This window comes from Chiloscyllium plagiosum, chromosome 9 (genome assembly GCF_004010195.1).
Source record: "Chiloscyllium plagiosum isolate BGI_BamShark_2017 chromosome 9, ASM401019v2, whole genome shotgun sequence".
Lineage (NCBI taxonomy): Eukaryota > Metazoa > Chordata > Chondrichthyes > Orectolobiformes > Hemiscylliidae > Chiloscyllium > Chiloscyllium plagiosum.
The window spans coordinates 11,031,368-11,048,203 of record NC_057718.1 but is presented as its reverse complement, the minus strand read 5'-3'; the positions used below and the strand labels follow the sequence as shown (position 1 = coordinate 11,048,203).

Sequence of the window (16,836 nt, the reverse complement as noted above, 5' to 3'; positions counted from 1 at the left end):
ACAAACAGGTGTCTAACAACCTTTTTCTGATCCTTGGATAAATGAAAATAATGACGACTTCAACAGCAAGCACTTTGTCAAATGGCAAATTTGAATTTAATGATTCGAATTCAGTGAATCAAGGACTAAACACAATTCTATTGGGCACACATAGCATTAGATATATCAGATAACAAAATAGCAACCTCAACCAGTAGGCAATGTAGAATTATGATATGCTGTGTTTTCATGTATTGGGTGATGTAGCAACACAAAGAACTGCAATCTAACATATAAAAAATTAATATGCAAGTTTTTACGGCCTAGAATTGAACATTCAAACACTTCAAATCTCCCTCAATAATTACAGCATTATTTCAAAGCATCCAAGATGCAGACAAACCATTGCCCACCTGTACTAAGGTTGCTGATCTCAAGTAGTCGAGGGGGGAGGGTGGAAGTGAAGAGGGAAGAACTAGACTTGCCACATGAAAAGGTAGAATTTGCCAGAAGAATCAGATTTGCCTTTGATACACTCCAAACTTATACAGATCATACATTTTCGCAGAAACAGGCAATTACATTAGGCAACTATTAAACGAAGTACCAAATAGAAGGTTTAACAATTCATGTCAGAGAGAACCAAAGGACATTGCGAGGCTGGGGAAGAAAGGAGATTATTGTATGGTTGTTTCCATGTCCCTGATTCTATTTCCTTAAACGAACAGTCGCCCATTTGAGGGGCTCGATCATAACTGTCAACCAGGTCACCTAATCCCACCAGTATAGCAATCTCATGTCAGTTTTCAGATGGTGGCTACAAACGATGGAGATATTGATGGGAGAGTCATTCAATTCATAATTTTGAGGCCCAGACTAAGACTCCAGAGAAATGGGTTCAAATCCTTCTATAGCAGCTGGTGGAATTTAAATTCAATCCATAAAAATTTGGCATTAAAAGCTCGTCTCAGTAAATAAATAAAACAATTGATTTTTTAAAAACCCAGTTGGTACATTAATGTGCCTTAGGAAAGGAAATCTCACATCTTTATCTGGTCAGGCCTACATATGAGTTGACAGTGTGCTGCTGGAAAAGCACTGTAGATCAAGCAGCATTTGAGGAGCAGGCGAATCAACATTTCGGGCATATGCCCTTCATCAGGGATGAGGCTTGTGGGTCGGGGCTGGGAGAGAAAAGGGGAGTGGGTGGGGTTGGGGGGGGAGGTAGCTGGGAAAGCTCACGTTCACCTCGGCCGACATATGACTCCACACCAGGCAAGTGGTTGATTTTTAACTGTCCTCTGAAACTGCTCAGCAAAATGATCAGTTCAAAGGCAATGAGGGAAGTGCAACAAATGCTGGTGTTGACAGTAATGCTCAAGTTCCATAAAAGAGTAAATTCTTAAAAATGTAGAAACGAGACAAGCTTTTCAATCACATGATCAGTAGCATAATGAGAAATGGATGCAGAAAAGGACAATCAACCACTGAGCAGAGTTGGAGTAGTTAAGCTGCTTCATCTGGGGACAAAACATGTCCTGGCCTATAAACTAGTAAGTTTATATAAACCAGAATACAGACAGTTAAGATTCTACTGGAACATCACAGGCTAGATAACTACACTTTCCTTCCTACATCTGGAAAAACAATGCTCTCAAATGCACTTCTGAAAAACATCACATTATTCGCAATGTCGCCAGTTTGGCATTGCTTAATCCTGCCATTATTTGAACCTTTATTTGTAAAGGAGAAAGTGAGGACTGCAGATGCTGGAGATCAGAGTCGAGAGTGTGGTGCTGGAAAAGCACTGCTGATCAGACAGCATCTGAGGAGCAGGAAAATCAACGTTTCAGGCATAAACCCTTCATCAAGAATGTGGCTTGATGCCTGGGGAGCTGATAGATAAATGGGGCGGGGGGGAGAAACGCCGGGTTGGTAGCTGGGAACGCAATAGGTGTTATTTACCGTATCCGTTGCAACTGATGTGGTCTCCTCTACAGAGACAGGATGCTAACTTGCGGATCATTTCAGAGAACATCTCTGGGACATCCACACCAACCAACCCCATTGCCCCGTAGCTGAACACTTCAACTCCCTTTCTCACTCTGTCAACGACATGCAAGTCCTGGGCCTCCTCCATAGCCGAACCCTAACCATCCAACGCCTGAAAGAAGAATGCCTCATCTCTGCCTTGGGACCCTGCAACCTCTTGGGATCAATGTGGATTTCACCAGTTTCCTCATTTCCCCTCATCTCACCTTATCCCAGTCCCAAGCCTCCAACTCCGCACCGCTCTCTTGACCTCTCCATCAACTTTCCCATTTATCCGCTCTCCAATGTACCACCATCACCTCTCACTTCTATCTACTTGTTGCATTGCCAATTACCTTCACCCCCCCCACCCCTCCCATTTATCTCTCAGCTTCCCGGCCCACATGCCTCATTCCTGAAGGGCTGATTCTCCTACTCCTTGGATGCTGCCTGACACTTTATTTGGAAAGCGTAATAGATAATTTAAAAAAAATTCATAAAGCATACAGCCTTGCAAAGTCATGTGAACAACCCCTTCCTCACCAGTTAAGTTACAGCCTATTACTCACTTCCATCCATTCATAATTCTATATGTACAATTTGGAATGTAATTAAATGGTACACAATGTACTATGTCTACCAGACTCAATAATAAATATTGCTTGAATTGCTTCAAGGTTGAAAGAATTTCTTTGTACATTTCTGGTCACAAAAGCAACATTCAGCTAGTTCACTGGACCATGCCGTAGGACTTTTCCGAAGACTGTTCAAAGCCAGCAATCAACAAATATTTCCATAGATACCTTCAAAAAACACAAACAGATCATAGCTCTAGTGCAAATATTCTCTCATATATAGGTCTATGCAAAATTATTACTTCTACCAACAAGATGTGAACCTAAACACTACCCAGTGTCAGCGAGGTGATGTAAAGTAGTAATATTGCTGGACTAAAAATCCAGAATCCCAGAATAAAGTTTGAGGAGATGGGCATGATTCCCTCATGATGGATGAAGAATCTGAATTCAAATAAACAAATGCAATGGTCGAGATACATCGCTGGCATATTAAACCAGAGACACCCAGATAATACTCTGGGGACTCAGGTTGGAGTCCTGCTATGGCAGATGTTGGAATATGAATTCAGTAAAATGTCTGGAATTAAGAGTGCAGGATGGCCATGAAACCATTGTCAACTGGAAGGAAAAACCCATGTAGTTCATTAATGTCCTTAACTGGTCTGACCTAACGACTCCAGAACCACAGCAATGTGGTTAGCTCTGAACTGTCAACTGGGAGATGAGAGATGGACAATACATGCTTGTCTAGCCAGTGACAACCATAGATAAATAAGAAATTCTGCAATAAAATTTAAAAGATGCACAAAAAAAAAGCCAATGTCTTCAAACACAATTCATATTTCTCTAGTTTTGACAATGTTCTCCATTTTCACTCATTTCCCTGAGACACTTAATCCTGCTCAGATATGGCTCCAAAGAGAGCAGCCATTCCCAGCACCAAGTTAATATTAATGCCAAAGGCATATCAAGTAAACTGTGGAGCCTCAAGAAGTCTTTCTAGAAATGGTGCGAACTAAAATGATAATTTAAGTTTGTGTAGGTAGCCATCATTTTGAAATATAAAACGTGTTACAAATTCAATTATTTATCATTAAATGAATTAATTAAACAAGCAAATCTTTGACTACAGTCAATATTTTAAAACCAAATACATTATCTTTGACATCAGCCGTAAATGAGTACATCATAATCATCCATGTGTAACTATCACATCATCTTAAAGATCTCGCTCTGGGTCAGATCTGGTGCTGACACTTTGCAAAGGGATCATTTTGAAAACACTAACTTCCTTTCCATCACTGAACTGAATATCTTGCAGTTTTTGAATAATCTAACAACAGTTTGTGCATTAACTGGTCGCAAGATTTGATGACAAAACATGAAAGCAGAGTCTAAAGCATACTTCCAGTCATCATTGAGGCATTTTATCTATTAATGGTCCACATATTCCATTCAACATGAACATGATCTGTGAACGTTCATTCCAGAATACATCCAAAAGTTAAACTATTTGATGTCCCTGGCATAACAGCAGTGTGTGTATTATTTCTTCATAGGTTCTTCTTGATCTCATCAGTTATATGAACACGTATCACACCACTTATTTCCCCATATTAATTGATCCACAACCTCATGCTCATCCCTCCAACAGTTGTTACGTGAAGGGCTTATGCCCGAACCGTTGATTCTCCTGCTCCTCGGATGCTGCCTGACCTGCTGTGCTTTTCCAGCACCACACACTCAACAGTTGTTACAGACATGCATAGAAACTCCTAATTCACTGTGAATCCTGTTTTCCACACGTCCTGTGTTTTTCATTGGAACTGTTTTTAAACCTTTCTATTCCATAGATTGGATGCTAAGCATTTCAAATTTCACTGGCATTTCATTCTTGTTGCCAGTGTGTGTTGATGGGTGTTTGTATGTTGCCACTGTCCAACGGCTAGAAGCTGAATTTTGGTGGCCTCTGAACAATCATAATGCTCCACTCCAACATGAGGCATTTTAATTCCATAAACAGTTTCATTAGTTGCTTGTAAATGTTTGCTAGAGGTAGGGTTTAAGTTAGCCCAATTAAATGCATACATGCAAACCGCATTTCTGCTGACTATGTGACCAGTCTGATAATCTGAGGACTCATTTCGCTACACGCTTCTGAGGCTCTGGTTGGCAGTTGGTCTGGGCTCTGTTGGAGCATTTGGTTTTCGGCATCTTCTAAAGGGCATAAACATTCAGGGTTTTCAAAAATACCACATTCCCTTGCTGCAGGACATGTTACATGACAAGTTCACAAAATGTTACAACATTTAGCTGAAACCAGCTTTGCACTTCATTTGAGATGGCATGTTTTGGTCAGTGTGCACACTCTGCTGCTTGTGAGTGTGTCTGAAAGTCACTTTCACCTTCTTGGCAACATAGTCACAGCAACTTCTCAATGTGTTAATTTGAAGTGAATGAAATATTTGTTTTTGAAATGAAAATCTGAGGCCAAATGCCAATGTGATTACAACAATTCTTAGCAGAAGAAAAGGAAATCAACTTCTACACAAATAAGCTTAAACTTAATTTTTGATGCTGATAAATAGGTTTGTCTTTTGTGCTAGATCAACTGATATGCCTTATATAGTAACTCATTCAAGCGAGAAGCTGGATGAAGTATTTTGTTTGGTTAGCCAATTAACCTTCCTCACTTATTACTGACTGTTTCATCGACTGTTTAGCGATCGCCTACAAAAACAGGTAGGAATTTCCAAATATCTGTTACAAAGGCAGAAAATGTGCCTCCATCAGCAAGCTAACAAAGAGAGAAATATTCTGACGACAGGGGAGTTGAATTCTAATGACCTCAGTGATGCTCTATTCCCCACGTTTCCAATCTATAAACACAGCTTTGGAGGGCACGAGAAAGGTCCTTTACTCTATGAATGTAAGAGTTACCAAGAATCAAAGTAAACAGTACCGCATACTTTCCTATGCTTAAAATCTATAAAATATGATTAATTGATTTCGGGATCCTGTCAATTTATTGCAGGGAGACATTGTCCTATAGGCCCATTTCATGTCTTATGGAATTTTTGTTAAATTTACTCGATGACCAGGATATAACAGCCAAGCCTTACATTTCTTAAAATAAAAACAAAAAACATAAATGTCTTCTGTACAATTGATCAGGGTAAGAGAGTTGTGTAGCTAACAACAACAATTCAAATTAAAAATTACCTTTAAGGTAATGAAACTTCTCAAGCTGCTTCATGGGAATATTATTAAACAATGTTTGGCTGTATACCACACAGGTGATATTCGGTCGGTCGGGACCAGTTTCAGCAAAGAGATGTTTTAACAAATATCTTAAAAGGAGAATAATGAGGTTAAAAGGTGTAGGGCAGTAATTCAAGAGCTTGAGGACTAAGTAACTGAACACCTGGACACCAATGCTACAGCAATTATAATTAGATATCTCAGAGGGTTGAGGGTTTGAGGTAATTACAGACATAGGGAGGAGCAAGACCTTGTGGAGATTTGAAAATAGGATGAGGTATTGACAGGTGCTTTCTACTAGGTAATATGCAATTATCCTGCAAGATGGGGCTTTATGCAATATGTAACACACTGAAAGAACAAGATCTGATCTACATTGTGATCTAGTAGTACAGAAGTTAGATATTATCAAAATGTCTTTTTCTCAGCAAAGTCTTGAGAAATTTCCTATCACACGCAGGATAAATCATAAGGTAAAGAGAACACAAGATGTTTGAAAGGTGAATGTTGATTGGCTGACAAGTAGATTCCGATTGGTTGAGATGGTGCCACGGAGAATGCACCAGTTAATGAAGACTGACAATCAGCTGTCGAGCTTCATTAAATTTTAAACGAAGCTGATTGATTATCAAGGCACTGTTTTGAGAAATGAACTAGTTGTCACTTATTTTGTTGCATTTAAACAGGCAGTGCGTCTACATAATCTTCCTGTCTTCAAAGTACAGGGCCCTGCTGCCTCCAGTACCCACAGGTACACTACATTGTGACCCTGAATTGGTGATTCACAATTGCAAATCACATCTAATAATGGAAACCGTGTTGAAAATTTTACAAGTGCAGATATGATGCAGAGCTGGGCTGAGGAGTGGCAGATGGAGTTTGACCCTGTCAAGTGTGAGGTTGTCCATTTTGGAAGGACAAATAAGAACGCGGAATACAGGATTAACGGTAGGGTTCTTAGTAAAGTGGAGGAGCAGAGGGATCTTGGGGTCTATGTTCATAGCTCTTTGAAAGTTGCCACTCAGGTGGATAGAGCTTGTTAGAAGGCCCATGGTGTATTAGCGTTCATTAGCAGAGGGATTGAATTCAAGAGTCATGAGGTGATGTTGCAGCTGTACAGGACTTGGTTAGGCCACATTTGGAGTACTGTGTGCAGTTCTGGTGGCCTCACTTCAGGAAAGATGTGGAAGCTTTGGAGAGGGTGCAGAGGAGATTTACCAGGATGTTGCCTGGAATGGGGGAATAGGTCATACGAGGATAGGTCGAGAGTGCTAGGCCTTTTCTCATTGGAACGGCGAAGGATGAGGGGTGACTTGATAGAGGTTTATAAGATGATCAGGGGAACAGTCAGAGACTTTTTCCCCTGGTACAACAGAGTGTTACAAGGGGACATAAATTTAAGGTGAAGGGTGGAAGGTATAGGGGGGATGTCAGGGGTAGATTCTTTACCCAGAGAGTGGTGGGGGCATGGAATGCGCTGCCTGTGGGAGTGGCAGAGTCAGAATCATTGGTGACCTTGAAGCGGCAATTGGATAGCTGCTTAAGCTAGGACAAATGTTCGGCACAACATCGTGGGCCGAAGGGCCTGTTCTGTGCTGTATTGTTCTATGTTCTAAGTGCAAGTTGGGTACACTCAGTATTTTGTCTGTCATACACAGATGAAGGAATATGCTGTTTAATGTGATCTGCCAGTATTTGGAACAATAAGTCGATAAAACTAGCATCACACTGATGAAATTCGTTTACCTCATTATTTATTTTGTGCGAAAGGGAGAACATCTTTTTGGCTTGACGACGGCATCTAGATAGTGATGAACATCATTCATATTGCCAGTGTAAATAGTATGAAAAAGTAGCTTCATCTGTTGCTCAAATGCTTGAGATGCCTTGTGTGAGGTAGTGGGCACTTTAGAGGACAGCCTTAGGTCCATTCATAATTTTGTGATGCAGAATGAGAAATGATCTGATTAGAGTAGCCATTAGCCCCATATAATGGCTCTGATGCACGTCTGTTTCATTGCACATAGAACTGTAGGAATTCCACCTTATATTCTGACTAGCGAAGGTACCTTTGCAGTAGACAATTTCTTAACCAAGGCATCAAAGAGAGGGATCTCATTAGGGTCTCCATTTCAAGGGTGGATAGGAGTCCAGAATGGCGCCCATTAAGGTAGGTAAGAAAAGCATTCACAAAATGTGTCTATTTCCAACAATATTCAAATTCTGTACAACCAAAGGAGAACAAAGAAAATTTACAGCCCAGGAACAGGCCAGTCAGCCCTCCAAACCTGAGCTGATCCAAATCCACTGCCTAAACCTATTGCCTAATTCCTAAACATCTGTATCCCTCTGCTCCCCACCTACTCGCATCTGTCCAGATGCATCTTAAATGAACCTACCTTGCCTGTCTCTACTATCTTTGCTGACAACGTGTTCCAGGCACCTACCACCCTCTGTGTAAAGTACTTGCCGTATATATCCCCCTTAAAGTTTTCACCTATCACCTTGAACGCATGACCTCTTGTTATTGAATCCCTGACCCTGGGAAAAAGCTTATCTCTATCTACCCTATCTATACCCTTCATGATTTTGTAGACCTCAATCAGGCCCCCCTCAATCTCCTTTTTTCTAATGACAAGAATCCTAACCTACTCAACCTCTCTTCATAGCTAGCACCTTCCATACGAGGCAACACCCTCTTAAACCTTCTCTGCACCCTCTCCAAAGCATCCACATGCTTTTGGTAATGTGGCGAGCAGAAATGTACAGTATTCTAAACGCGGCTGAACCAAAGTCTTGTACAATTTTAACATGTCAGCTCTTATACTCAGTACCAATCCGATGATTAGATTAGATTAGATTGGATTACAGTGTGGAAACAGGCCCTTCGGCCCAACAAGTCGACACCGACCCACCCATACCCCTACGTTTACCCTTTACCTAACACTATGGGCAATTTAGTATGGCCAATTCACCTGACCCTGCACATCTTTTGGACTGTGGGAGGAAACCGGAGCACCCGGAGGAAACCCACGCAGACACGGGGAGAACGTGCAAACTCCACACAGTCAGTCGCCTGAGGCAGGAATTGAACCCGGGTCTCTGGCGCTGTAAGGCAGCAGTGCTAACCACTGTGCCACCCACAAGGCAAGCATACAATATGCCTTCTTGACCACTCTATCCAGCTATGCAGCCACCTTCAGGGTACAATGGACCTGAACTCCCAGATCTCTCTACTCATCAACTTTTCCCAAGGCTCTTCCGACGACAGTATAGTTTGCTCTAGAATTAGACTTCCCACAATGCATCACCTCACATTTGCCTGGACTGAACTCCATCTGCAACTTCTCCGCCCAATTCTCCAATCTATCGATATTTTCCTATATTCTTTGACAGTCCCCTATGCTTTCTGCTACTCCACCAATCTTTGGGTCATCTGCAAAATTACTGATCAGACCAACAATGCCCTCTTCCAGATCTGGAGTTGCCGGTGTTGGACTAGGGTGTGCAAAGTTAAAAATCACACAACACCAAGTTATAGTCCACAGGTTTAATTGGAAGCACGAGCTTTCATCAGGTGATGAAGGAGCGATGCTCCGAAAGCTAGTGTTGTGTGATTTTTACCTCTTCCAGATCATTTATGTATATTACAAACAACAGCGGCCCCAGCACTGATCCCTGCGGAACACCACCTTTCTCCATTTCGAGAAACTCCCTTTAACTATTACCCTGTCTCCTGTTGCTCAACCAGTTCTTTATCCACCTAGCTAGAACATCCTGTACACTATGTAACTTAACTTTCTCTATTAGTTTACCATGGGGAACCTTATCAAATGCCTTACTCAACTCCATGTGTATGACATCTACAGCCCTTTCTTCATCTATCAACTTGGGTCACTTCCTCGAAGAACTCTTAAGTTGGTAAGGCACGATCTACCCCGCACAAAATCCATGTTGTTGAGCTGAAATGCAGGAGTTCCTGAATTATTAAGTTTATGTATACTGTTTTATATAAGGATTGTAGGACAAGATTGCCTTAAATTTGTGTTATAGTACAAATATCTATGGAGATTTTGAGCACTACATTTGCAAAAAGACTGGCAATCTTGAGTTCATAGACACTGCATTGTTGATACACAAAGTTTCAATAAAATGTGCTTGCTTTCACCAATGTGCAAGATCTAATCTCTTTGTAGTTGGTGCCATCAGGAGATGATAAGTGGTTGACCTACATCTGATAAGCAGTCAGAGATAAGCAGGTTTCTCTGAGAAGTTTGAACTTCTCTCCCAATTACCCATTGTTGCCACCCCGATCTTGACAATTCCTATGCAATCTTGTCCAGTCTGCCTCCTGGCAGTGGCAACCCCACAGTCCAACTGGCCATAACTTGGGTGTCAACTCCACCCATGATCTTGACTTAGTTCCTCACCAGTGAAATATTATGGCCTCAGCTCAGCATACATGTATTTGCATGGAAAATCCACTAACTCACAACAAAAAAACCCAAACCTAGTAAAAGAAAACATAGCCAAAACATATCAGCAGTGCTGGTTTTTGGCTTTCATCTTCTACATCCTTTTTCTGGTCAAAAATAATGCAATTGTTCTGGTCAGAAATTTTCTCAAGAGTACTTTCATATGAAGTCGAAATTACCCACCTATACATAGAATTACTCACAGTTGTAAGAGGTAGAGTAGAGAAATCAAGAGCATAAGAAAAAGGTCATGATTTGGAGATGTCGGTGATGGACTGGTGTACAAAGTTAAAAATCACCTGATGAATGAGCAGCGCTCCAAAAGCTAGCACCTCCAAATAAACCTGTTGGACTATGACCTGGTGTTGCATGGTTTTGAAATGAGAAAAAGTGATTTCTCATGAGAAATGAGAAAAACAATGCACTTGAAAGATTAATCACTGAACAGATGCTATGTCAACATTCAAGATTAACACAGGAGATGTGTAAAATACTAAACAAATATTTCACGTGTATTTACTGTGGAAGAGGACGTGGAAACCAGGGATTTTGGGGAAATAAATAGTGATGTCTTGAGAAGTGTTCATATTACAGCAGAGGAGATGTTGGCAGTCTTAAAATGCATAAAGGTTGATAAATGCCTGGGACCTGATCAGGTGCATGCCAAAACTTTGGCGGAAGCTAGGGATGAGATTTCTGGGCCCCTTGCTGAAATATCTATATCATCAACAGCCACGGAAGACTAGAGGGTGGCTAATGTGGTGCCATTATTTAAGAAAGGCTGTAAGGAAAAGGCAGGAACTATAGACCAGTGAACCTGATACCAGTGGCGGGTAAGTTATTGGAAAGGGTTCTGAGGGACAGGATCGATATGCATTTGGAAAGGCAAGGATTGATTAGGCATAGTCAACAAGGCTGTGTGTGGGAAATTGTGTCTCACTAACTTGATTTGAGTTTTTTTGAAGATGTAGCAAAGAAGGTTGATGAAGGCAGATCAGTGGACTTGGTCTGTTTTGACTTCAGCAAGGTGCTTGACAAGGTTCTGCATGGTCAACTGGTTAGTAAGGTTAGATCACATGGAATCCAGGGGGAGCTAGCTAACTGCATACAAAATTGTCCTGAAGGTAGATGACAGAGGATGGTGGTAGAGGGTTGTTATTCATACTGAAAATCTGTGACCAGCAGAGTGATGCAATCATCAGTGCTAGGTACACTGCTTTTCATCATTTATGTAAATGATTTCAACATGAATATCGGAGATATGGTTATTAAGTCTGTAGATGACACCAAAATTTGTGGTGCAGTGGACAGTGAAGGAGGTTATCTCAGAGTACAACAGGACCGTGATCAAATGTGCCAAGATGTGGCAGCTGGAGTTCAATGTGGATAAATGTGAGGTGTTGCATTTTGCCAAGGCAAACCAGGTAGGACTTGTACAGTTAATGGAAGGGCCCTGGGATTTATTGCCAAACAGAGACTTGGGGTGTAGGTGCATAGTTTCTTCAAAGTGCGGTAGACAGCATGGTGAAGGCATCTTTTCAGTGTCCGCCCTGATCAAGTGCCTTCAGGAACTTTTATTTCATTAAAATCAGCCCACATTCTTCTAAACTCTAATGGATACAGGCCCTGCATGCCCAACCCTTCCTCATAGGATAACACCTTATCCCAGGAATCAGTTAAGTGAACCTTCTCTGAATTTCTGATGCAATTATAACCTTTCCTTAAGAAAGTACTGCACACAGTTCTCCAGATGTTGTTTCATCAATACCCTCTACAAATACAGCAAAACATTTCTTCGCAAAAGGCCACATTCCATTTGCCTGCTTTATCACTTGTGGTACCTGCTAGCAACTTCGTGATTCATGCATTGGTACAACCAGATCTGTCTGCACCTTAGAATTCTGCAATCGCTGCCTATTTAAATAATATGTTTTTATCCTCTCCGTGAAAACAGACAAATTCACAGTTTCTCACATTATAGACCGTATGCCATTCCTACTCTTGTTTGTACCATCAGCAACTTGAGCAGTTGATGTGCATTGGTAGCTGTACCTCAGCAGCATCTCTCCCCTATGAGACTTCTGTCAACTGTCCACTTTGTAATAGAAGTATTCAATATTCACTCTGTCCATCAGCCGGCCACTCCATTCAAAACTGCAGCCTGGTGTGTTAATGGTTCATAAAATGGGGTTCCTTGCAATTTTCAAATTCATGTAATGGAGCTGGGGGAAGGGTGATAATTACTAGGTTTAATCCAGCTAACAGATGGCTTAGATTTTCTGACACAAGAGCAAAGCAGAAGTCAGCACTTTGCTTCTTCAGAACAAATTGGCACACACTGAAAAAAAATGCAGAGATACAAAACGCACTTCAAAACCACATGCTACTTTTCACTCAACGCCTCAATCTGCCCAGCTTCAAATCACAATGGAAATGTAGGACATTTCTAAAAGGTATATATTAAAAGCTCCAGTGGAATGCAATGCCGATGTGACACCAATCTCTCTCTTAATCAGTCTCAGAATACAGGGAAAATAAAACAAAAGGACTGCAGATGGTGGAGATCTGAAACAAAAACAAAAATTAATGGAGAAATTCAGCAGGTCTTGTAGTATCTTTGGGAGAAAAGCAGAGTTAACATTCAAGTCCGGTGACTGACGAAGAATTTTGGACCTGAAACATAAAGGGATGCCAATTCAAAACTGAGATGAGAAGGAATTGGTTCTCTCTTTGGAACTCCTTGCCACAGACACTGTGAGGCAGTCATTTTGTATATTTAAGGCTAAGATAGATTCTTGACAGTCGCATGGTCTTATCCTAATTGTCCACAACCCTGTTTTTCCTTTACTTTCAATGCTCAAATCTTGTAAGATTGCCTGAAGATAACGTTTAGCTGTCTCATGATTTCATTCCCAAACATATCTCCAAAGGCTGACCCTTACTCTTAACACATTACTCAATTATCTAAGTGAAAGTTTCCTGGTAGGTCAGCTCTCCCCAGCAGCACAGCTTATCCACTTGATACAGATTATCTTACCCATGTTTTTTTCCAGTATGTACTGCTGACCTGCCAAATAAATAAAAATGGCTTTATTATTTGCTTGAGTTTCATGATACTGCCAATTTTAATTTGCCATTTGGTATCTTCAACCTTAACATTTAATGTTGCTGCCAACTCACACTCACACCATTTTAAGTATTTGGGTGGAATCTCAGAGGTGGATGATAATTGTCCCAGGTACATTACAAAATGGATTAAGACAAGAGTACCAATAACAACATTGCAGCAGTTCAAAGCAATGCACTGTCTTGGGGAGACACGCAGGCATTAACCCCAAAGTGGAGCACTAATTTACATTGAGATTAGCGCAGAACAATAAATCAGTATATAAATCATGGTGGATAGAGGTAAAATAGAAAATTACAAATTTACAGGCAACTCAAGGAAAAACTTTAAACATGCACAAATCAGATCAAAAATAAATTGCATTTATGCAGTGTCTTGAATATTATAAGATGTTCTGAGGAAACGTAACCAAATAACATTGATGCCAAGTCATAAAAAGTAATATAAGAAGAGTGACTATAAGCTTGATCACAAATCTGTATGTTTTGAGGAGAGTCAGACTGTAGAAGTGCAAAGACATGGAGAAGGATTTCAGGACTGATGGCAGAGTCACATGAAGGCAAAACAGCTAATAGGAAACGGGATTGACAATGATCAGAGTCAGAGAAACAGACATTCCTCAACATCAAAGGAGAGATGGGGAGAGGCCATGAAGAGATTTTAACAGGAGAAAAATAAATTTTAATCTGAAGCTTTTGGGGGACTTGGGATCCAATGTACATCAGCGACCATGGGGATTAAAGATGGTGTGTTGCATGTGAAATAGAGCTGGCAGAGTTTGAATGAGTTCAAGTCAATCAGTGGTGGAATATGAGAGGTTGAAAAGGAGAGCAATGAAATATGAGTACATGGAGGTAAGCAGAGTGTGGTTGAGGGTTTCAGCAACAGAAGACTGGCAGGAAATGTCATTTAGATCAGAAACTGATGTTGGACAACAAGACAAGAAACAGGACAAGCAAACAAAACTTTGCTGGCGACAGGATTAGGGCAAGCAAGCTCATGTGCAGCATAACAGACCGAGTGAAACATTTATTGCCCACTACCCCAATTATAACAGAAAATAACTGTACCCTCATAAGCTTGACACCGAACCATTTGTAGCATTATTATAAATAAAGAATCTACACACATCTACAACACTAAACCACAGTGGCACCAATGTTCACACATATACTGCTATATACAATAATGATTTCAGTAGGCAACTTTTGATCCCTTCCGCAGCTCAAATCCAAGTACTCATGATAAAGATTCCTTATCAATTCAAAATAACGCGCAACAACATAGTTCAAATTTACCAAATTCACCTTGCATCATTATAACTTCAATAACCCGACCACATTCTGCATACCATTTAAGATGCACAATATCTTCCTTCGCTCTGACACAACCAAAACACCGAATAAGTTCCAGATATGCACTGCGATGACATGAACACATTTCAAGCATGACCCCACACCAACCATCCTGTACCCCAGACCAGGATTATGTCTTTGCAACATATCAGGGGGCACCATGCCCAGCACACACTGGCAACACCGACCGTCCCGTGCCCCGGTAGAACCCCGGCCGCCCCGTACCCCAGGGCACATGGGGCACCCCGACAACCCCGTGTCCCGGGGCACACGGGGCACCCCGACAACCCCGTGTCCCGGGGCACTCGGGGCACCCCGACAACCCCGTGTCCCGGGGCACACGGGGCACCCCGACAACCCCGTGTCCTGGGGCACACGGGGCACCCCGACAACCCCGTGCCCTGGAGCACACAAGGCACCCTGCCATCCCTGTACCCCAGGGCACACAGGGCCCCCCGTGCCCCGGAGCACCCCGAAAACCTCGTGCCCCGGGGCACACAGGGCACCCTGCCATCCCCGTACTCGAGGGCACCCTGACAACCCCGTGTCCCGGGGCACTCAAGGCACCCCGACAACCCCGTGTCCCGGGGCACTCAAGGCACCCCGACAACCCCGTGCCCTGGAGCACACAAGGCACCCCGACAACCCCGTGCCCTGGAGCACACAGGGCACCCTGCCATCCCTGTACCCCAGGGCACCCCGTGCCCCGGAGCACCCCGAAAACCTCGTGCCCCGGGGCACACAGGGCACCCTGCCATCCCCGTACTCGAGGGCACCCCGACAACCCCGTGCCCCGGTGCACAGATCCCTCTGGTACCCCACGTACCGGATCAAGAAAGCCGATTCCCTAACTGTGCCCCCTTTCCCCCCCCATGCCCCCAGCTACTCACTGTTGCTGGATTTGAGGTCCCGGTGGATGATCGGTACGATGGCCTCGGCGTGCAGGTAGCACATCCCGCGGGCGATCTGCACGGCCCAGTTGACCAGGGTGCGGGGCGGGATGCGGCGCCCGGCCAGGGCCCGGTTGAGTGGCCCACCCTGCGCGTACTCCATGACCAGGCAGAGGTTGGGCTCCTGCAGGCAGACCCCCCGCAGGGCGATGATGTTCCGGTGCTGGAGCATGGCGAAGAGCCGGGCCTCCCGGCGGGCGCTCTCCGCCGTCGCGCCCGCCTCCTCGTCGGGGTCCCGGCGGGCGGCCTTGACGGCCACGGGCTGCCCGTTCCAGGTGCCCCGGTACACCTTGCCGAAGCCGCCGACCCCGATGATCTCCTGCAGGGTCAGTTGGCTGAACTCGATCTCGGTGGCGGCGGCGGCCGCCGCTGCTCGCTGGGCCTCCCCGGCCTGTGCCGACAGCTCAGCCGCCGGGGCTCGGCTCCGGGCCGGCTGCCGGCTCACGTAGTTGGCCGGGAAGATGCCGACCCGCTCGCCGATCTTGCCCGTCCACCAGCCGTCGTCGCCGGACACCTTGGCGTCCGTGGACAGCACCTCCAGCCGCTCGCCCCGCCTCAGGCTCAGCTCGTCCTCGGCGCTCGCCTCGTAGTCGAACACCGCGGTCCAGAAGGAGCCGGGCCCGGGGCCCTCCCCGACTCCCACGTCGGGGTTGAACAAGGCCTGCAGGGGCTCCATAGCAACCGCGCCGCCGCGGCCTCCGCTCGCGCTCATGGGCCTAGAGCCGGCAGCAGAGGAGCGGCAGCGGCGGCGGCCTGCTCCTCCTCCGGCCCCTCTGCCGCCCGATCCGGCAGCCGCTCCAGCTCCATGGACACGGCCCTCAGTCACTCCGGCGGCGGCAGGGCCCAGCTCCCCTCCCCCGGGGCTCACTTATAACCTGTGTGTGTGTGAACTCCCTCTCACTCACTTTAGTTGCTGCGCTCAGGAGTCGCGGGTTCACTGCCGGTCACTCAGCCCTCCCCTCACAACACCGACCAACCGCCACTTTCCGACTGCCCCCCGCGCCGCGGGGAAGGGGGCGGGGCGGGGCAGGGCTGGGCTGGGCGGGAGGGGGCAGGGGTCAGGAGGAGGAGCTGTGTCGA

General features: G+C 44.3%; 1 protein-coding gene across 1 annotated transcript in view; it reads right to left on the bottom strand.

Moving 5' to 3' along the window:
* The window catches only part of LOC122553164 (mitogen-activated protein kinase kinase kinase 9-like), an 86,754-nt gene extending 70,014 nt beyond the window's left edge, over positions 1-16,740 (bottom strand). The window contains exon 1 of the mRNA XM_043696751.1: positions 15,697-16,740. Coding sequence (XP_043552686.1) covers positions 15,697-16,468 — 772 coding nt within the window. The 5' untranslated portion in view covers positions 16,469-16,740. The remainder of the gene's footprint in view (positions 1-15,696) is intronic.
* Between the last annotated feature and the right edge of the window lie 96 nt (positions 16,741-16,836).